Genomic DNA, 22687 nt, shown 5'->3' on the forward strand with positions numbered 1-22687 from the left:
TGTTTTTTTATAATTTAGGTCTTGCTATCACAGATGAAATTTTGCTGAGTAAGGCAGAGTGGTCCAAACTTTTTGAAGCTCCAAACTTCTTTCAAAAGTACAAGTATGTATTTTATGGCATGGCAGAATATTTTAAGTTTTATCAGTTAAAATATCTAATGATGCTCTGTAGCACAGGATCTTAAATATACTTACGTTAGACTTCCAAAAAGTGTTTTGTTAGGACTTTTCTATACAGAGGGGGATTGAATGCACTATTGACCTTTCTCTTAGAAAATGAATAATTTCTTCAGATACACGCTACAGACAAAAAAGTATTTCAGAAACCTGTTAGTCCCTGACCAGATATTTAGTGTCACCTGTTAACTATGATTGGTATGCCACCAATAAAATTGAAGACATATCAGCTGGTTTGACTAACAGAAATGTTCTTTAGTGGTGTCAGTAAGCATTCTAAAAATGGGTCTTGCCTCCCAGGAAACAAGATATTAAATGAACTAATTCTGAAGGTCAATATTTAAGATGAATACGTACTTGAAACTGTGTGTTCTTCTGTCAATATAGTCAGCAGTTCACTCTGACAATAAAAGATATTTTTGCAATTGTGTTGACTAACTGCCAGATGTACTAGGTATTACTAGACTTTTTTCATTAAAGCTTAAGGCTTTTGGCTCTTTATTAATACTCTTTTACACCTAGCTTCTCTAATTTTGTAATGTCTTGAGGGGAAATACTGAAGTTCACACTTCACATTTTTAGGGTTTCTAGTAATACGATTGTGGGGCAGAAGCTTGTTAAATGTATATGGACTTGCTGAAAGTTGTATTTTTATAATAAATATGGATTATTAAAATACGGACTACATCTTCTTTGCCCTCAGTTGAAATTGGAGACCCATTTTTCTTGAATCAAGAGCAAATATTTTACACTTGTTTCTGTGTTGGGTGGATGGTTGGTTATGTACTAATCTAAACAAGATTGAAATATACAGTTCCCCCATTAAAAGAGACTTATGACCTTCATAATGTGTCTGTGTTTTGTTTCTATCTTTTGCATGATAAAAGCTTTAAAATGTTTGGATGGCTTTTGTGTTGTACCTTTGAGGTTAAGTTTGAAAACACTTGAGAGTACTGTAAAATTATGTTATTTTTTGAAGTTAAAAGTGGGCCACAGACAAATCAGTTTCTGCTCAAGAGGTTGCTAATAAGTTCCCTAGTACATTTTCTGTTTCTTTCAAAACTAGGAAAAAATAGGGAACAGTAAATGTCATTTGAAATAATACCTATTTTAATATAGTATTTTCTGTACCAACGTTAGAAGTTTTGTCAGTTTAGCAATAAAAGCTTCTTTTGCCAACATTAAATATCCAGGTTTTGTATGTTTTGCATAAAATATCTTTGCTTTAATTATTTTTTGAACTGTGGAATGGTATTATGGAGCTTGCTTTAAATTAAATTACCCAAGATTTTATCTGTTTTACCTTAAGTTTAGAGCTTTGGTTAGTAACCTTTATGAAATAAATTCATATTCAGTCATCAGTATGCAGTAAATGTGGTTCTGTTGGTCAAATCTCCATCCAAAAGGTAGATGTTTCGGATTTATTCCCCTCTTCACACTCTCCTCTTTAAATTGTAGGTGCCATGACTTGTTCCTGCTGAAATGCAAAACAGTGTGTAGTACTCTTCCAGATAAGAGATCTGATCCTTGCTCTGAGACATACTTCTAAAAATTTTCCTTCTCTGAAAGCATAGCTTTAGGTATCTGTATCACTCTCAGTGGCAATTACTTGCTAAACATCTATGTTGATTGTAAACACTCTTCACTTTTTAGCTGTCTTTAAAATGAACACACTTCAGTGATGTGTGACTAAGGAAATCTGGAGTCTATTGCATTCCTGCGTGGCAGGAGCAGATTAGAAATTGGAAAAATGGGGAAATCTGGTTTTATTTTATTTTTAAAATGTCAACAATTGCTTGGAGTTAGGGAGTTACAGCATGTGTTATCTGCCCTTCATGTAACTAAGTTTTTCAGATGGGAGGGAAACAACAAAGAACAGTCACTTGCTGGATATGGTGTTTTACAGGGAAATGACAAGAATAATTTCCAGTGGATATAACATGAATGTGAAGTGTTACACGAGAATGAAATCATTATAGTTTAAAACCAAGAGGGCAGTATGGTCATGAGAGCAATAACTAATGAGCTCTAGCATATTCTGTTATACAGACAATATCCTGCTATAAATAGAATATAAACATACCTTTTAAAAAGGTACTTTGAATGCTTGCCTTGATAGTACTTAAGATAAAGCACTGGATAACTTAAAGTGTATATCCTGGACAGCTTAATAAAGAAAAATTGCAGTGAACAAGTTCAGCTGTTCTCAATTTTTTCCAAAAGTAGTATGACTCTTAAAAGTACTTTGGTTTTTTTGTAGGTACAGGTGTTAATGGTGTAAGACAATTCCATAATATCTACATTAGGTTGTTTTTATGAAGCAACATGCTGATAGACAGTGGGAGAGAAACAGCACCAGTTCCTTAAAAAAACACCACCCAAACCAACCACTAAATAAAATAAAAATTAAAAAAAACCCAAACCACTACCAGAAAAAGACCAAGCCGATATACTCCAAAATAATACCCTGCATCTAAAAATCACCCTTGAGAGGTAGAACCTTAACTTTGGGATTTCTTTTCTTGACCATGAACTAATGGATACTTCTGAATTAGATGCATTCTTTGTGATTAAGAATGAAGAACTGATAACAAATCTTGTCTTTGTGAAATTTAGCAGTGAGACCTTGGGTCTAGAACTAAGTATGTCTTAATTTTTAGCAGCTTGTGCTATTTAAGTTTTGCTGAAAATGGCAATAGCAGATTTCCAGTGACTAATTCCTTCTCAGTGCAGTTTAACAGTTGGGGGTGGGGCACTAGAAATTGCATCTTTTCCTTTTTCAGCTAGGAGCTAGCACTATCTGAGGAAAAATAGCTTATCATTATACATATTTTCGTAAATAAGGCTTAGGGGTTTTTTTCTGGGTGCTCACCAGCTACTTGATGCTTTTAGACATAGCCATATTTTTTAAAAAAATAGTTCTTCAGAAGTTTTTTCAAAAAGCTGCTTTTAATAAGTGACTGGAAAATGAGTTCAGATACTTGCAGATTTTGTATTTGTGGTCTTCAGTTCGTACATAGTTAAAAACAAGAAGCTTACGTTGTCTTTCGTACTAAAGTGGAAGTGTCTGTGGTACGTATGATGTAGGAATCTTAGGGATGATGGTTGCATATCTAGTGCTTCTTAGAAATTGATATTAGAAATTGGCAACTTCTCATACAGGATTCGAATAAAGGACCCTTATTCTCTTTTTTGGTTTTAGGAATATAAATGATTAAGTCATGGTATCCTACAAGTAACTAAAATGAGGATTTCAGTATAGCAGGAAAAACTCCTTAACATTTTTTGTATGAAGCAGTTAATACTGCCAAAATGCAAAAGAAAACAGTATATAAAAAGCCTTGTTCGGAAGGGGGAAGAAGTTTCTCCAAATCTTTATTTTCCAGGCCTCTTATTTCATTGACGTTTTCTGACTGAATTCAAAGGACTAGAGCATTTAGCAGGTTTTTTCTCTTGCCACCTAAAGATAAGTACAGAAACATGTAGATACTGATTTGATATGTTGATTTTTATTTACCAGTGTGGTTTGAAGGCCTGTAGCATCAGAGGGCTCTTTGCACCATAGATTTTCACCGTCATTGACCTTGCGTTCTTTTCTATGAGGCACGTGTACTGGGGTCTAATCCCTAGTATTTCCACTGTTCTTTAAATCCTGCTCTGAAGATACCTAAATAAACCATATCGGTATAGAGTAACGCCAAGTAGGATGACGTAGGATGTTAAACTTCCCAGCTAAACTTCTGAAAAGACCTGACTGTAGACATGTAGGGTTCCCCAACCTCCCTCATTATGAACTCGGGTTAAAAGCAATCCCCTCCCATTCCACTGTCCTTTGGGCTTCTTTGTTTAAAATACCATTCTTGCTTTGTATACTGTTTCTCTGAAATTCGCTTACAGTGGGTATACATTGATTATCCTGGAATATAATTGAGAGCTTAAGAATTATCATCAGAGGAAACATTCCATGTGAAGTTTCAGATAAGTGTTTTCAGACGATTCTAAAATGCAGATATAAAAATTTTTAAACTACATTTGATAGTGTTATTTTTGACTTTGAACGAATGCATGTGTGCTAACCACTTCTAACTATTTGGAAACAATATTGCAACTAAGACAACTGACCGGTATAGATGGTTGTGAAAATTGTTTTTACTTGCAAGGAATCTCTAGTAGTCAGTTAAATCCCTGATCTCATTAGGTATTGACATATCTCTACTGTTTTTCAAGTAGCACTACATTCCTAGCCTTTTATTAAGGCTACTGCTATTAAAGTATAGCTGCAAATGTCCCTAAAATCTGAAATGTTTCAAGTCCATTGGTCACATGCTTGGGGGACATAGTCCCTTTGTCTGCTTTAATGCTCAATTTTATTATAAGGTGTATACTTAAGCTAATAATTTGTAGTTTACAATGTGGAACTTATTGCAAAGTTGTAATATTAAGGTTTGAATGTCTAGTTTTAGAAATATAAATAGAATAGCATATTGTCTTTATCTCCAAAGGCATTATATTGTACTTCTAGCAAGCGCACCGACAGAAAAACAGCGACTAGAATGGTGAGTATAATGCTTGCTATTTAAAAGAAAAACAAAAACCACCAAACAACAAAAACAAAAAACCCCAAAACCTGTCAACTTTGGATGCAAGGGATTATCTAGAGTATTTGGTATTTTTTTACTGAAATAAATTGGACCTTCAGTGTTTCAAAATTAACTGGATGAAGATGGTACCCTTCTGAAAAACAGTAAAAATGAAGAACCAGGGAGCAAAGGCTGTTGCTTGCATTTTGCTTCTTTACAGCACTGTCAGGTTCACTTTACAAATCTTAATTTCTTAAGACTTATGCCCTTTTTTAATAAGCAGCATGAGGAGGTATGTTTTCAACCTCTCCAAATGTTTTTTTCTCAAAACAAAAATGCCTCGTTTCTGCTCTCTTTATTAGAGAGGTTTTAAGATTGTCAGGTATTGGGAGTATCTTCAACTTCAAAATTCATCATCTGAATCCAAAAGAATATTGGAAAAATACATAGGAATTTTCTTGCTGACTGCCTTTTACTTGGTGTGTAATGTCTTGCTATTTAATTCCATTTGTAAAATGAGGCCATAATGAGAGCTTCAGGGCATTCTTAATCTTCCCTTGCATTAGTTTTTGAACGCATTCACTTGGTTTATTGATCTGAATTAATCTGTCCTGTATAGTGCACTATTCATTTGTAGTCTCAAGTATTAGTGTAAGGAGAAGTATCAGGATCTTATCCTGATACATGATGTTAGATACTTCTATTATTTTGTATTAATGAGAACTTGCTAATAAATGACATCTGTGCAGGGTGGGCTTGGTGGAATCAAAAATCCGTATTCTAGTTGGAAACCTGGAGAAGAATGAATTCATTACGCTGGCCCATGTGAATCCACAGTCATTCCCAGCACCCAAGGAGAATCCTGACAAGTAAGCAAAACCGTTTTTTCATGAGGAACTTACTTAGCTAAAATACTGATTCATTAATAAGTGAAGTAGCATTTTTATAGAATCTTAAATGGATTAATATTTAATGACAGCATCTAAAGGCAAACGGTTTTAAGCTCTTCTCAAGTAGAATTTGTAAAAGTAGATACTTTTTTTCTGTATAAGAATGTTTCTAAGCCAGAAAATAAATTTAAGGAAAGAATATATTTTTGTTAATAACTATTAATTTCATAATTTCTTGCCAATAATCAGTGCTAGCTACTGCTACTTAGCGCCTCTGAGCATCTAGCATCAGTTGGTAAGACAGTTTTAATTATGAGGTAGCACTGAGAATTCAGCAGAACATCAGGCAAAGTAGAACAAAAATCTTGAGTAACTATGTTCATTTAATGTTACTAAATTCAGCAGTTGGGATGTGTATCACTTAAACTTGGTAATGGCTGATGTTAGAATTCCTCGGGATGTGGAAACAATAGCAAGCTCTTCAAATTGTTTAGAATTATTTGGTTTTCAAGTCCTTCCCCCCTCTGCTTCCTCCTCTTCTCCCACTCAAAACAATGATTGCAGGTGTGTGGGCTAAAAACTTTTAAGACTTTATTTCTAGATAGTGTTATAACTAACTTGTAAGAAATCATATTTTTGTGTGAAGTGTGAGAACGGGGAAGAAATTTTTGTCTTCACTGGGAATATGTGAAAAGCCTTGTTTATCTTCCGCACAGCCTTTTCCAGACATCAACTGCTTCAAGTGACAGTATGGTGCTACTTTTTAAAATGTACATAAATTATATATATGTTCCAAGTGAAATGGGACAAAAGCAGGCAGTACCTCTTCAGCACCATTTTACTGGGTAAATACAGCTACAACTGCCTGCATAATCACAGGCTCTGAATAGCTCTTATTGTAGAAGACTTGATGTGTGTGGGCAATGCTTTTAGGAAAGGTCATTTTCCCAATGTACACATTGTATGTTCTTTCACCTGCCTGCCTAAATTTATTTTTTCTGAAATAGTCTAACAGGGAAAATACATTTGAATTAAACCATTAAATGTTTTGAGCTGCTATACAAGTGTTAACTATATTCTTTAATAGAATGTAATAGTTCATCTTCTATGTATATTAGGTGAAGGTGAGCTGTCAAAGGGAGGCTTTTCTTACCTGAAAACTCTACTTTGTATGGTCAGTTACAGCTAAGAAATCTGAGAGTTGAAGACAAGTTTAAGTGGGAAAATGGAAGTTGTTTAGTCAGGGAGAAGCTTCTAAGTACTTTCAGGGTCAGGCACTGAAAATCTGCCATCTCCTTTTAAATCTGTTTCCTTTACAGTGGTGATGGCTAGTTGTAACTCCTGAAAATGAGAGAATCTATACGGAAGTAATCTACTGATGCTCTTAGCTTATTAAGTTTGCTGGAGATAGATATGTCAGTGTTTCATGACTTTTCTTGCATTGCAAATGAAAAGGGCATGTCATTATGCCAGCTTTGGTTTTTGCGTTTCTGTGACGAGCTCCCCATTGGTAGTGGAGCTAAAATGTACAACTGTCTATTGCAGCAGATAACTTATTATTCAGTTCTTCTGTCAGTATTATATGGCTGTTTTGTATAAATTTTCCAGGGAAGAATACCGAACAATGTGGGTGATTGGGCTGGTGTTTAAGAAAACTGAAAATTCTGAAAATTTAAGTGTTGATCTTACCTATGACATTCAGTCTTTTACAGACACAGGTGAGTGTCGCTTTCAGATGTTCTGGTATTAATAAACTTGTTGAAGCTTTTGTCTTTTGTTCATAATGTAGTCTGTTTCAATAGTGGAATTCTATCTAGACATAGAATAGAAGGATTCAGCAAGGAGTTGTGTTATTTAATGAAATACAGTTTAATGAGTTAATGCTTCTGGACGATTCAGACTAATAGTTTTCAGTTTGTTTTCATTAAAGCTGATTAAAATGGTGCACACATCTTTCAGATCTCACTAACCATAGTACACTATATTGTGATCTTTATTAGACAGACAAATCAGTTGTCATATGCAAACTACCGAGCCTAACCTCATTTTGACAATGTGTATAGGTTAAATATTTTTATTATTTGCTGAAACTGAATTTATCAGTGGATTAACGCTGAGTATCTAGTAGACTCTAGAACAAAATGCCTTTTATTCCATGGTGTTTCATACTAGCTAGTTGGTTCAGTAACCTTTACTTTCATGTCCAACACTTGGTGCAAGAAACCTTTCTGAATTTCTCCGATGTTTACTTTTTGATTTGTGAAAATAATTTAGAACATGCATAGGAAATTTGTAAGGAAAGAATTGGTAACAGCTGAAGAGTGTGATTCTCCAGAGTCTAAGAAAGGAACAGCACCTTTGACAGACTTAATAGATTTGCAATATCTTGTTTTTTTAAAGAAATGACAGTTAAAGCTCAAGTATTACATGTTTACAGAGTTAAAGGAATAGGTTCAAGCGCTATCTAATGCAACCCTGGTCTCAGGATTTCTAAGACTCAGTAAGACTGGAAGCAAGGAAATGGTATGCCCCTATCTTCCTCCACCCCCCCACCTACCTAGTGTGGGTATATGAGTGAATATAATAGAAATATATATATACACATTTTTAATTCATGCCAAGGTTTGAAAATTGTTAATTGTTATATATGGCTGCAATGAGGGATGTGTGTGTGTGTATATATATCTGCCTTTTTTAGTCAAAGGGATTTTTATTTTCTCGAGAGGTGGAATATTCCTTTTGATTATAAGTAGTGAAGGTCAAACTATATAGACACATCCTAAATTTTGAGAATTTAGAAAAGGCATAATAGCTTGTCTGCTGGTGTGAAGGAGTAAAGGAATCTATGAATTAGTTTCTCAGGTCTTCTGCTGCTTATAAACAGATATTTCAATAGTGCATTTGTCAGAGACTTTTGATTCAAAAATACTAAAACTTGCCCTTATGATTTTTGAATCTGATTTACTTGCACTACTTTAAATTCTACCTCATTTAAAACTGTGTATATTTAGACAAATTTCAGATTTTAATCAAAATCATTGTAGACTGTGATGCATAGTTTTCTGTTCAATTTGTAAATACACTTCCAAAGGTAACCAACTAGCAAACAATTTCTGTGTGTGTGTTGTGTGTTTCTTTGTCATCTCAAATTAATGTGGGTCTGGCTTCCTTGTTTCTAATCCATCCTGAAAACATCTGTTTGCCTTGTCTTTTGGAATAGATCCTAAGATTTTATCAAAACTACCAGTGCATTTTCAAGAATGAAATTAGGGAATAGCTTGCTTTTCAGTGAGAGCGGTGGGGATGAAGAGAGCCGTTAGCAGTGGGCTAGGTTTTCCTTGTATTGAAACTTTGGTAATACTTAATGTCAGGAACATGGAATGCTTTAACCATGTCTGGCTTTCCTGAACGTGCCCCTACCTTAACTGTAACTTGTATAATCTTTACACAGAGGCTTTATGAGCTTCTTCAATACCCAGAATTAGTGTAGTAGGCTCTTTAATATGCAATATTCATTGAGCTCTTTGTCTCTTAACAGCATTTTAATGACACGTTCACAGCCTATTCTATGAGATTCTGTAACATTTGTATAGTAGTGAATAAGGGAGATACCTCTTAAGTTTTTGCATTTAAGATTTACAGAACGTTTTTTATTCGTATGTCTGCCACAGGTCTGTTAACAATGTACAGAAAGTCAGTTGTGAAAAAACCAAAATTTTCTTTTTTTGCTCGAACCCAACGTGTTGGGTTGCAGTGTAGTTACTTTACTAGCACTAAGTATGCTGACTCACCACAAGCAGATGTTCTAAGGTGAAGAGAAATAGTTCATTATAGTAGCTATAGTTAAAAACAAAACGCCCCCCAAAAACAAGAACAAAACCCCAGAACAGCAGAAGAAACATGAACATAAATCACTTTTGTAGTAATACATAGTGGTATCTCAGTTGCCAGAACAATTTGTAATATATTAGCCGGCAGAGGAGCATTCTACTCCTGAATTAGAACCCATTTGTCATAGGAGCTGCATAAACAAAAGCTGAATCTATTTTCTTCAAACTTGTTTTATATATATATAAAGTAATTCTTATGAGGAAATCTTATTTCTCTCTTTAGTCCCTTTGAGGTGAAATGAAGATTTCACTTCTGAGCTGTTACTGTTCAAACTTGTTAACAATATAGTTTAGAGAACTGTGTGCTTGCCAAGATATTTTTCTTGTAAAACAGGTCACCTGTTTCCAAAGTAATGTTTTAGTGTTTGTACTATCATTGCTGGCATAGTAGGCAGTTCACTTTCTTCCTCCAGAACACAGAAACGCTATGCTTGTTCGTGAGGGTAAAAATTGTTCTGAAATACAGATTGTTTCTGCCTGGGCAAGTAAGTGGACTTTGCAAAATGCTTCAATATGTCTTAATGTTATTCTAATTGTGTAGTTTATAGGCAAGCAATAAACAGCAAGATGTTTGAGATGGATATGAAGATTGCTGCAAGGCATGTGAAACGTAAGCAACTTCATCAACTGTTACCTAATCACGTGCTTCAGAAAAAGAAAAAGGTAAACTTGACTAATATTTGAGAGCAATAAAAATGCCATGGAGAAATAATTCCTCAGCTTTTTGGATTTGTTAGTCAAAGAACTGAAATCACATTTTGAAAGCTTAGTTTTAGCTGTATAATCAATGTGATCTCATTTGACTGTAGCTGTATTGCTAGATGCACTAAATACAATGCAAGATTTCCCACAACATCAACAATGTCGATAGTATCTTCAGGTCTGGCTGCGGTATCATATTTTGTTGGCCTTCCTAAACGAAACAGATTTAGAACAGTGTAATTACAGTGTAAAAAACAGTGTAACAACACCAATAGACCAATTAGTCAAGCAATTCTTGCAATTTCCAGCATTTTCCTCTTAAGTTGTTATTTCTTAGATTTTCCTGTAAGTCTCCCAAATGTAAAATTGGAAGTCATCAAATAGAGTAGAATGTTGAACTTGTTGCTGCCTTTTTGTATCCAGGATAGTAGTCTTGTTGCTGTAACTAAGGTTGAATACTTCTGAGGATAATTTCAAGGAAACTATTCTTCAACCTGCAACTTGTCAACTTTAGGTATTTTATGCTCTTTTGATTAGGAATAAAAGATCTAAATGACAGTTTTGGCATCAGAAAGTTGCCCATTCCCTAGCCAGGCTTATTTTCTCCCTCAATATGTAGCCTATCTATGTGGCCATCCATGAGAATGGTTGGAAAATTTTTAAGCTGGCGTGTTGGATATGATTTACTTCTAGTGGAGGCAGGAAGAAGGGATTGGAACACAGAATTTAACAATTTAGTCTATATTTCAAAAAACCCTGCTTCTTTGTGTTAGTTTAATGAGAACAATACAGGTTTGCTTGTTTTTGTGAGTAGCTACACCACTGTTACGTACTCTCTTTTAGGTATATCTGAATAACATACCTTTTTACTGTAGCTGGTTTATATTAACTGCTTTTTTTAAAAAAAGAATGAGAAATCTTGTATTGAAACCAAGTGTAAATCCATTTGTAATATGTTTCAGAGGCCAATGTAAACATTAAGCAAAGCATCGCTTTAGTACTGTGTCAGATGAGGGTTTTTCTTCTCCACTAAGTTGAAATCAGTCTCAATACAAATTCTTTGTATTAATTGTGGTTTTGGTGTACATCAGTATTACTTCAAAGTTAATGAAAGCAGTATCTATAAGCCCACAAAAGCAAAGAAATTTGAAATAAAGCTGAAAATACAGTCACTGAGGGTAATAACAGTTTATCCTATGTTTTTGAACATCATTGGTTCACACAAATCTGTACCTGAATTGTGAACGTGAAAATGTAAATGCTTGTAGTGACAGGATAGTGGATTATTTACATGCAAAAGGATATGAAAATTGTCCATTTGTTTTGCATTTTCAAATGCTCCTACTTTCAGGTTTTTGGTTTTTTGTTTTTTTTTTCTTTCTAAAAACATACTTAAATGTAACTGCATTTAAGGTACGCATCCATGCTTAGTCCATGGTGGAAGCTCATCACTGTTAAATCACCGCTTGTTTTTTTTTTCTTCACAAATGTAACAACTAATATTTTGCATAACTGAAATATTATGAGATTTGAATCTTCATTGCTTTTTAAGCCCTTAATAATTTTCTTTCCCATGGATTGCAGCATTCAACAGAAGGGATCAGGCTGACAGCTCTGAATGACAGCAGCCTAGACTTGTCTATGGACAGTGATAACAGCACGTCTGTGCCTTCGCCTACTAGTGCTATGAAGACGAGTCCATTGAACAGTTCTGGAAGTTCTCAGGGGTAATGAAGACTTTCAGTCTTGTTGCTGCTCTCTGTTCCCGAATTACTTGTGTCAAAAGCATAGCAAATACTGCATGTGTGAGATACTAGAGTCATCAAAATGTGGATGTTCCAAGCTAGAGCCTGCAGATATTACTTCCAGCTTGAGCACTAGAGCAGGGCTAAATTTCAGGGATAGGGAGCATGGCATTGGACTTCAGATGAAGAATTATAAAGTTGGGTAAAGATGCTTAGAAGAACAAGGTGATATAAAAACTTGGGGGCACTGTGGTAGGAGGCTGTGAGAGGTAGTGAGCAGAAAATTGAGGTGTGAGAGTAAGGGAGAGTTATGTGAGTTTGGGATCAAAATGTGAGGCAGTAGAGAAGTTCAGGCTTTCTGTCTGGGAAATCAGTAGTGCTACTGCTATTGCTGATGATATCTATGCAAATTAAGCATTGTATTTTCAAAGTGTACATATTAATGCTTATCTTAATCTTAAATTCCTGTATTAACTCCTTTCCTATCTAAACTTCAGTTTGCTTAAGTAAATGGGATTCTACTCTCTCTTCTTTCAAGAGTCTTAATGTTTCTGTTCAACACACAGAAGTTAACACCAGTCTTACAATTGTGCAGTATTAGATGTATATTATAGGATGTTTTGTAGGATAAAAATACTTCTCTAAACTTGTTCCTTTTGACAAGTGCTCATTTAGTTAGTCTTCCTTGGTAAATGATTTTCTGTAGTTGATGCCTCTGACCATGCTGTTAAAACCAGCCTATGATATCTAGGATGGCACACTTGAAGTCGAAATTGCCCTGTGTTGGTTTTAGACACATAATGCTTCCCTATTTCTTGAAAATGAAAAAACAAATATTTTTGTCCTGTGGAATCCCAGGCTTTTGCTTGGGAAGTCCAGGCTAAAATAGTAGTCATGGTGGTGTGTGTAGATTGAAAACAAGCTTCCTCTTCTAGTCCTTCTATGGTGGTTTTGCTCCGTCCGTCAGGAAGCTAGTGGTGGTGGTTTCCCCTGCACCTTGTTTGCCTTAATTGCCAAATTAATTGCCAAATTGCTGAAAGTTGCCTTAATTTTTGCCTTTTTTTAAAAATGCAACTTATTACTGGCCTAAAAAACTCTCTGAAGTGATTCAGATTAAATATTTGGAATAGCTTCCATTGCTCAAGTTTGATAGTAGATTGCCAATGATCACTTTTGTCTTCTTGCTGTGACATAGTTTTGTAAGTTCTACTCTGTAACGTAGGTAAAATCCTATCAGCTATGGTTACTGGCCATGCATATAGTATCATAGAATCATTAAGGTTAGAAAAGACCTCTAGGATCATCAAGTCCAAGCATCAACCCAACACTCCCATGTCTCCTAAACCATGCCCTGAAGTGTCACATCTACACATCTTTTAAATACCCCCAGGAATGGCGTGGCAACCCTGCTACCTCTCTGGGCAGCCTGTTCCAATGCCTGACCACTCTTTCAGTTAAGAAATTTTTCCAAATATGCAAACTAAACCTCCCCTAATGCAGCTTGAAGCCGTTTCCTCTCGTTCTATTGCTAGTGACCTGAGGGAAGAGACCATATGACATGGTGAAAGGCAGATCATACGGCACCATAGCTTCACTAATGTTCAGCATTTTGTCATTTTTCTCTTTGTAGCAGAAGCAGTCCTGCGCCAGCTGTAACAGCAGCATCTGTGACCAACATACAGGCTTCTGAGGTCACTGTGCCACAACTAAATTCCAGTGAAAGCTCAGGGGGTAAGGAAAATGGCATAGTATATTGTTTCTACTGATTTTTTTTTTTTGTAATGTTTATAAAGCAGTTTTTCTTCCAGTTTGAGGTCTTTATTTAACACATGCTGTAACAACATGTTCTCCTTGATACACAGATTTAACTAATTTCTGCAGGACTCAGGAAATCACAGTGCAGTATTTTGTGCTGTGATGTTTGTTTAGTCTTTTATTCTTAGGGATTTATATTTGCCATTCACAATGGCAGTAGTTTTCCCATGACCTGATGCAGGTCTGTAGGTCAGTTGGCCAAATGAGGAAAAACTTCCTAAAGCTGGAAGAGCAATTTCTATATTTCTTTTTAATCCACTTCATAGTTAAACACAAAAGGTAGTTCTGTACTGTCTGTAACCTGTGCCACATGAATTGATTCTAGGAATGAAAGAGACTGTGATGCTCCTTACTAACATCTTTTCAAATAGCTCCCACTTTGTGTGGTGACTTTATCCTCCATAGTTTCTACAAGAAAAAAAGTACACTTTTCACATAATACTTAAAAAATGTAAAAATTGTTTTTAGTGAAAGAACAAAGGCATCTGATGAAACTGTTCACTTAGAGTCAGCTACTCTTTTTTGATGGAACTTTAGCTGTATACAAGTCAGAAATAGATGGAAAAGGGGACCTACTGCTTAGCCTTTCAGGATGAGATGTCTTATTTCAATCTGACATGTGGGACAGTGGAGTCTTTTTTTATCATAAGTCACAGTTGCATCATTGTGCGCATGTTTGTCCATGAGCACTAAATGGAGCTTAAATGGCATGACTGTGTTTTGGATTTGGAAGCATATCAGTTGTTGTTCGTTCTTTGTTTTGTGTGGGTTTTTTTTTTGTGTGTGTTTTGTTTTTTGTTTTTGGTCAAAAGCAGTTGCCTGATACTTATTAATGAAAAATTTCCTCATTGTAATTTCTCTCATCCCGGAGCATCTCCCTATGTCTGCTGATTGGTTTGAGGTAGGCAATTGATGAGGTAGAGCTTTGTCATATGGAGCATTTTTCAAAAGGATGTATGGAATGTCAGATGTTTATCTGGTGCTCTGTGATGATTTCCTATCTGTCATTGTGTACTCTGAGCCTGGGAAATGATAAACTTCATGTTTGAGTGACAAAGGGAGCATCAGATTGTTCCTGGATTTGATTTAAGGCAGTCTTTGGCAATGCATATATACAGCTGAGTACAGAAACAGTAAGACTTCTTTGGGTACCAAGAATAATAGAGTTATATTAGCACAGAGCTCTGTCTGGGCTAGTATACCATGCTGTTAAGCAGGGTTAATTATACCAAGCAGAGTGTCACTGACACAGCTACACCCGATATCTGGTACAGGAATTCTCTCTCAGAATGAGCTTGAAACTCAACTGCTGTGTATGCACACCTACTGTTCCAAACATGGTGCTTATACCACTGACTGTACCACTTCCTTGATGCCTGCTTGATGCCACTGGTTTTGAGTAGAGACCAAAAATATCAGTGACTGAACTTGAAATGGTTGTGTCAACTCATATTGTTGAAGCTTTTCAATTTATTTTTCCACAGGTACTTCAAATGAAAGCATTCCTCAAACTGCCACACAACCAGCCATTTCTCCACCACCAAAGCCTACCATCTCTAGAGTTGTTTCCTCAGCGTATCTATTAAATCAATCACCAAGAACTTCAGGAAATGTTACAACAAAAATGCCTAGCCCTGTCATAGCAGTGAAAAGGACATCTTCTCCCCATAAAGAAGAGTCTCCCAAGAAAATGAAAATTGAAGAGGTATTTGAGATTTTGAGTTCATACCATGACAGTGTCCAAAACTTTAACTAATCTGTGCTGATTCTCATATTCCAAGTTCCAAATATTTTGTTAAAGGGGGTGTATATTTCCTACTCTGATTGCATTGCTGCATTATGTTTTCAGCTTGCTTAAGTGTTAGTGGTTTTTATTATGCTGATATTCATTATGTGATACATGCACTGCATTAGCACAAATGCTGAGATTCTAAGATCTTGTCTGAAAAACAATTTTTTTGTTAGATTATAACATGTTAAGCCTTACAACTAAATCTGTTTTAAAAAACACTATAAAACCTTATTTTCTTGTTGACTTTTAAAAATGTTTTTATGATTTATAATACTTTCTGGGTTTGTTTGCATTTCAGCAGGATGAGATAAGTGAAGATACTAGCTGTATAGATTTGAATGAGCATGAAAAAATGGAAACTAAGGTATTTATGCCTACACCATACAATTTTGTGTGTATTAATCAGGACTCTTGTGGAAATTACTCTGTTTCCCTCTAGGAATGACTAAGAGCGTTTTTAGTTATGTTATAGACTCTCTGGTAAAGATGTCAAAATGAATATTGTTTTTCAGTGTATATATGAATATTAATCAATTGCAGCACTTTACCTGCTGCTAGGCAAAGCTGAGTCTGAATCCATGGTCACATACGACTGATTTCTTTGGTCATTCACACACTATTATGAATAGTGAAAATAAATAATTAAATTTGTTAGGTCAGGGATGTGTCTATATGCCTTGCTTTGCCTGCATCCTGAACTCGGTATGTTTTACTTAGCTAAAGAACAGTCGTCCTATGTATTCCATTGGAATTTTTGCATGTTGGGCTGAGAATCTTGAAGCCAGGTGCTACCTTAGTCACTTTTTAGATAAGAAAAATTTTAAATGGAGGTAAATAAATCTTTTCTGATAGTGAAATTATTACATGAAGTTACAGCATACCTTTTTGGGTCTTAAAGATTCAGGTGTGCCCCGCCGGGATCTTGTAATTCAGGTGCCAATTTTTCTGCTCATTGGTGAACAGAAGGGGTGAAGGTCTGTGTTCAGCCTTATGAGAGCAATTCTCCACTTGCTGTGTACAGTTTTTATAAGGCATGTTCTGTTGTCTTTGGAATACTCTGAAAAATAGGCTGATAAATTATCTGTTAAAATGTTTAAGTTACTTTGACTTATAGTTTCTACACCCTTAAGTGAGGAATTGTATCTTGTTGTATAGTCACCTTGAAATCTCTTTGAACTCAAGACAGGTGAAGGCAGAAATGCATGTAAGCATTTAATCCTGACACTGAAAATAGATCCTCTTGGATACAGATCTTTATAAAAGACATAGGAAATCCTGTTAGCTTTTTTGTCAGTCTCCTCTAAATCTTATGTCCTTAATATGCATGGAAGGAAATGGAGGAACAAACTTTTTCATTAACATAAACATAGGTTTTTTTGCCATTGAAATGCATGCCTTTTTTAGGATGTGTTTTAGTAAATGGTACAATTTCAACGGGCTGTTTTCATTAAAATGAGACTGCCACTGTCCTGCTTCAGCCTTGCAGTCCCACTGTTTTATCTGAAAAACTGACATTCATCTGTCCATCCAGAAAGCTGATTTAACCCATGAAATTAGCAAGAAAATTTTTCTGGCAGAATGGTGAAAGGAGTGGAAAAGCAGTTAAATTTGCAACAAATTCACCAGGACTATATTTTGTCTTTAATGAGTTTAATGACATGTAAGTTTTCCAATAGGATTCTGTATAAAAGGCATTAAGTGGTTAAACAAGTGACAACTGAGAAGTGGTGTAGCTTGTGTTGATGTCAAATTCCTGATAAGCAAAACATCTCTAATGTGGTGATTTCTGTGTTATAAAAGGACGAGTATCAATGGGGCAATATTAATACTTGCCTTTTTTTTTCTTTTTGCTGTATATGCACAACTTAAGGCATTCTGGTTAATAGTTCTTTATAAATATCTTTTCATAATTGGAAGTGGTATAACTGTGTTGATGTCTTTTGGGGTTTTTTTAGGAGCAACTTGAGACAGAAGTGAATGTTAATTCTCAAACAGAAACTCTTCAGACAACTCTGCAAGCTCCTCAGGTACTGTTTTTAAGAACACCTCTGTGTGTGTGTGCTAATATGTGGTGAAAACTTTGACATTAAAATGAGTCCAGATGTTAATAAATGTGTAATTTTTAATATAAATCCATTGTATGGAAAACTGCTTGTTGTTACTGTCACAATTTTTGTGTTTTAGATGGTCATTGATCTTATTGAATGTGCATTGTAGCTAAACATGTATGGCTTGCCATACAAACTGACCGAAGCTGGATTCGCTCTTCTGAATTGTGCCTTCAAAGTAAGGGGCTCAGTTTATTCCTTTGTGCTTTGCACATCACAGAATAATCCTTTCTAACGAGGAAAGAAATGCTTTAAATAGCTACTGCTCAAAGATACTCTGGTAGAGGTTGAGAATGTCTGAAATGTAACTTCAGATTCTGATACTTGATATGAGAGAGACACGTAATTAATTCATTAGCTAGCTGTGTTGCTTCACTGCAGGTATTATAAGTGTAAGGAGCACTGGAAAAAGACATTAAGAATTCTGTGGTATTCACTTAAAATTTTGTTCCTAATTTTGTAACCACTTTTAGAGACTGCATCTTTGTCTTTACTAGCCTTTTTAAGCTTGTCTTAGTGCTCTACTGATTGAAGTTTTACTATTGCAAAGCATTTTATGCACACTTTAATCGTCAAATGATGTGCAGTAAATGTATTGATTGAAAATGAAGATATATTGCAATAGCATTAATGGTATGTATTATTGGACTTCTTGAACTATTTGAGCAGTACTGAATAAAGGTACTAAAATTGCTTGGCAAAAACTGTAGATGTTACATGGGCATTCTAGACTGCTTCAGGTAAATTTTTAGATCATTTAGAACACCAAGTTTATTTCATTTATAGTTGAGGGACGATTATATAAAGCTTTGTAGCTTTTACAAATTGGGTAGTTGTAACTTTAGCAAAAGTAATCTGGAAACTGCAAAAGAATGGTGGACCTCTTCAGTCATTTTTTCAGTGTTCTTGTTGGCTTTGTTTAAAACGTTCTTCATGTTGCAGAAAATAGAAACATGTTAAACTGCAAGTCAGCACCGGGCAGGGGGAAGGTGGGAGGTCAGAGCTGCTTTGCCCTGGGTCCTTGTTGCATTGTGCTTTGCTACCTTATCAGTCACTGTTAACTGGGTTGATTTCTTTTTAAGAAAACAATTAAGAGCAGTCATTTTAATGCAATTTTCCCCATATATCAAATGTACCTTATATTAATTTTGAATGTTTATAACAAAATAATTTTTGATGTATTATGGGAAGTAATTCATAACAACTGGGTCATTGTGATGTCAAATATGTGGAAGTGGAAGAGAAACACTTCAAAATTAAAAAAAAAAAACAAAAAAAACCCAAACAAACAAAAAAAACCAAACCAACCAACAATAGAGGCTTATAAAGCATGTGAGAAATTAATGAATCATGCTGAATCTTGAGAGTATTCCTTTTCTGTGTTTTCCTTCATATATGGCTTTAGATATGATTTTGCTGAATGGGTTTTAAGGCTTAAGTGAGAAAAAAGTGTTCAGATTATTTTCAAGGTGAAATTCTTAATGCAGTCATACAGTGCTGTTCTAGAGTTCATATGTTTTCCATATAAATATAAACCATTATGAAAAGTTGGAAATTTACCTGTGAGGAACTATTTAAAAAGTCTGAAATATAAATGTGTGAAGACACATGCTTGCACTGGGGACAGTTTTTCATCATTCATCTGTAAGGGGCTGAGGCTTAACACTGAATTGTTCAAAGGAATTTTTAAATACTGAAGACGTAGATTAGATAGTAGATGTCACAGATCAAGCACCCTTATGTAGATATTATGTTTTATTATAATACAGGTTATTAGTAAGCTCAGCTTTATCTGCAGCACTTCCTAATTTCTTACAGCTGTCAAAAAAGGAAACGTGTACTATGAAAGAGACTCTTGTACAAATTTTCCTTAATGACTGTGTAGGCAAAGGAAATATCTGCGTCTATATTTGTAATTTGTAGTTATCCTTACCTTGCTATAGTCTTAAAAATTCTTCTAAAGATCGTGTTTTTGAAAGTTAGTGCCAGTTACTACAATATTTTAATTTTGATGTTTACAAAGTTAAAATACAACCAAGCTTCTTCTTCTCTTTTCAGAAAACACCCAGTACAGACCTTTCAGATATCCCTGCTCTCCCTGCAAATCCTATTCCTGTTATCAAGAATTCAATAAAATTGAGATTGAACCGGTAAAAACAACCTCAGGGGTCCATAAACAGTATCTGCCAACTCAACCTGTTGTCTTCTAATGCTAGAAAAAAAGGAGAACGGAGGGTGCAAGACTAGAACATGATCGCAAATGGATTTAGGTATATTTTGTGCACTTCCCTTTCTGGGCTAAAATCACCACTTGATTGGAAGTCCAGGTTAGTATGTGAAGCCAGGAGTACAATTAATGTGTTAGCAACAGTTGCATTAAATATTTCGAAGGATTACTGCCTTTAAGAACATGAACACTATTTGTAGCCATATTTGACATTCTGATTGAATTTGTTTGATGCATTGTTTCAAAATTGAGATAAAACTGGCATAAGAATCCCTTAAATGCACTTTTATGTACTTTTTTATTGGACTGTGACTAATTTTAGATCTTCAGCCGATACACTTTTGTTTTATTGAAGAATCTCTTCAATAGTAGTAATCTGCAAATTGGATGACGTTCTAGGATATACTATACATTGAAAACAAAGTGTCTAGTATATCTAGTTCAACTGCCATCAAGCAGCAGTAAGCCTTTAAAATGAAATGTCAAATCTTTGAGGTTGTAAGATATGTTGAGGAAGTAATTGGGAAGTTTTGGCATCGGTGGGACGTGATTAAGATGTGGTCTACTTTTATTTATAGGGTTGTTTTAAAGTGCATACAGATCAGCAATCAAACATCAAATAAACTTTCCGTTGAGCTACTCAAACTCCTTATTCCCTTTTCGATCCTTTTATTTCTTGGGAAAAGTTTTTGCGTTTAAAGTTGGGGGGTGGTTTTGCAGCTTGTATGCACCATATAGAACAATAGCTAGTTATACAAAATAAAAGCAAGCCAGACCTTCATTTGGGTTCCCCCCCGCCCCTTACCTAATTGTAATACCTTGTGGCCTGTAGGCGCAAATTCAAAATTTTGTCCCATGACTAAAGTGTTTAAGTAAATATTGCGTGCCTGTGAAATGTAACACCTGTCTTGATGGCCTTTGAATCGCTAAATATAAGATGATTTTTGTACACTCCATAAGTCCTGTATGCATTTAAAAGCTTCAAATTTTAAATAAAGGCAAAAAGTTTTTTCCCTAAGAATTTTAACCTTTTTATTTTTAGATGGCTCATCAGAAATAGTTTTACATACTGAACAACAATGAATTTTTAAAAATCATATTTCTAGTAAGCACTTGACATCTAGTAAGCTCTCTTACTCCTATTTTTTGTTCTTGTAGTCCTATCACAAAAAGATAAGTAACACCTTTTTCTTTTGAAAGAACTGAATCTCTCATGGCAAGGAACAGCAGTATTTGAGGAACATGAGGGATACCAACAGTAATACCAGATGTAGATAACAATCTTCATGTTACTATTACTTCAGTCTGAAATGTGGGATGTCAAATCATACTTCCCATACTTTGATTAGCATGTTTTATGAACTCTTTTCTCCCATTGTGCTCCATCCTATTACACATGCATCTTTCATGTTAAAATTAAATTACTTACACTCTTCCCCTTATCCTTCTAAATTAATTCTCCAAAGTCAGAGTGTAGCTTATCTTTTACTTAGGCTGTGCAGTAACTGAAGGGTTTTTTTGCCATTTGTCTAAGATGTCTAGTATACAACATTTCTCTTTTCCTTGCCCTGTGCAGCCTGCTGTCGTCCACCCCCCAAAGAAGGTTATATTAACAGTTGAAGTGTACAAGGTGTCTGTGTATTTTGTGTAGCTATGGAGTTTAGATCGAAATTGCCAGGCACAAATTTAGTCTTGTCATTTTGTTTACACATCGGAAAATTTTTTTCATTTTATTAAACGTTTCATGTAACGGCACCCAAGTTTTGCCAAGCTGGAAACTTGGAACCTTTCTGTATAGTGACTTTTTAATTCTAGTTTTCATAACCTGGAGATCAGACTGTTGCTTTCGCATGATGTACGTAGTGTCTCATGACTGGAGTTTGCTTTGTTTTATAGTCTCTGTACTCCTTGTATTTTTCAAGAGCTATTTTGTAAACAGATGATGTATTTCTCCATTGAAAACACAATAAAAAACAGCACAATCCCATAGTTGTCTGATTTTTCTGAATGTACAAAATTGATTTTACTCTCAATTCATACTTAGCTCTTAAATTTTCTGGTGAGACGAAAATACAGTATGGCCTAAAAGAAATAGTACATAAATTAATGTTCTCTAAATAAGCGTAGTGTTAGATATAGGAAGTGGAATTAATACTCAGCAGGATTTTGAGTTCTAGTCTGTTAGAGGGAAAGGTTGTGGATTGTGCAGTGGCTTGGTGGGGACTGAGTTTATTTCTCCCCATCCCCCCACCCCCAAAAAGCCAAAACCAAACCAACGAACCAAACAAAAACCAAAACCCAAAACAAAACCCTTTTAAGAGCATCCATTCTTTGTCTCCTGATTAGGAGTCCATCTCAAAATCGAGTCTTACAAGCTGACAAAACTAGAAGAAATGTGTGCATAAACAATTTGGGGCTATGCTATTTTCTTTAAAAGTTTTAATTCCATTTTTTTAAACATTAGCTGTAACAGTTTTGGCATCTTAACACTTGCTTTTCTCGCAAGCGACTATTTCTTATGTCAGCAGATGGCACTATTTCTCTTCTTGTCAAATAGTTTAAGCTTGCCCTGAAATAAAAGTAAAAAGTACAAGTAGTTGTGCATCACTTGATTGATCTTTGTATCAGCATGAGCCCGATCCTCCAAATGCTTAATGTGAGTAACTTTAAGTAGCCTCCTTTTGACTAAAACGTCTTTAACTGCTGAAGCCACTGATGATTATGGTCTTCATATTATAATTAGCCTGCCTAAAACAATAAA

At 35.2% G+C, this 22687-nt stretch overlaps 2 protein-coding genes across 9 annotated transcripts in view; both read left to right on the top strand.

The window, feature by feature from the left end:
- The window catches only part of AK7 (adenylate kinase 7), a 56017-nt gene extending 55162 nt beyond the window's left edge, over nt 1-855 (top strand). The window contains exon 29 of the mRNA XM_075103858.1: nt 19-855. The gene's annotated coding sequence lies outside the window, so the exon portion shown is untranslated. The remainder of the gene's footprint in view (nt 1-18) is intronic.
- The window catches only part of PAPOLA (poly(A) polymerase alpha), a 46440-nt gene extending 24527 nt beyond the window's left edge, over nt 1-21913 (top strand). Inside the window, exons 12-23 of one of the 8 annotated variants that reach the window (XR_012662344.1) lie at nt 19-103; nt 4680-4733; nt 5507-5626; nt 7256-7365; nt 10079-10200; nt 11824-11966; nt 13615-13715; nt 15284-15504; nt 15890-15955; nt 17547-17618; nt 17776-17877; nt 19758-21913. Coding sequence is in view for 6 of the 8 variants with exons in the window: in XM_075103863.1 (XP_074959964.1) it covers nt 19-103; nt 4680-4733; nt 5507-5626; nt 7256-7365; nt 10079-10200; nt 11824-11966; nt 13615-13715; nt 15284-15504; nt 15890-15955; nt 17547-17618; nt 17809-17877; nt 19758-19853 (1259 nt within the window). In the remaining 2 variants the exon portion in view is untranslated. The remainder of the gene's footprint in view (nt 1-18; nt 104-4679; nt 4734-5506; nt 5627-7255; nt 7366-10078; nt 10201-11823; nt 11967-13614; nt 13716-15283; nt 15505-15889; nt 15956-17546; nt 17619-17775; nt 17878-19757) is intronic. The other 7 variants (XR_012662345.1, XM_075103863.1, XM_075103865.1 and 4 more) reach the window with 7 other exon arrangements.
- The last annotated feature ends 774 nt before the right edge of the window (nt 21914-22687 follow it).

Source organism: Phalacrocorax aristotelis, chromosome 9, assembly GCF_949628215.1.
Source record: "Phalacrocorax aristotelis chromosome 9, bGulAri2.1, whole genome shotgun sequence".
NCBI lineage: Eukaryota > Metazoa > Chordata > Aves > Suliformes > Phalacrocoracidae > Phalacrocorax > Phalacrocorax aristotelis.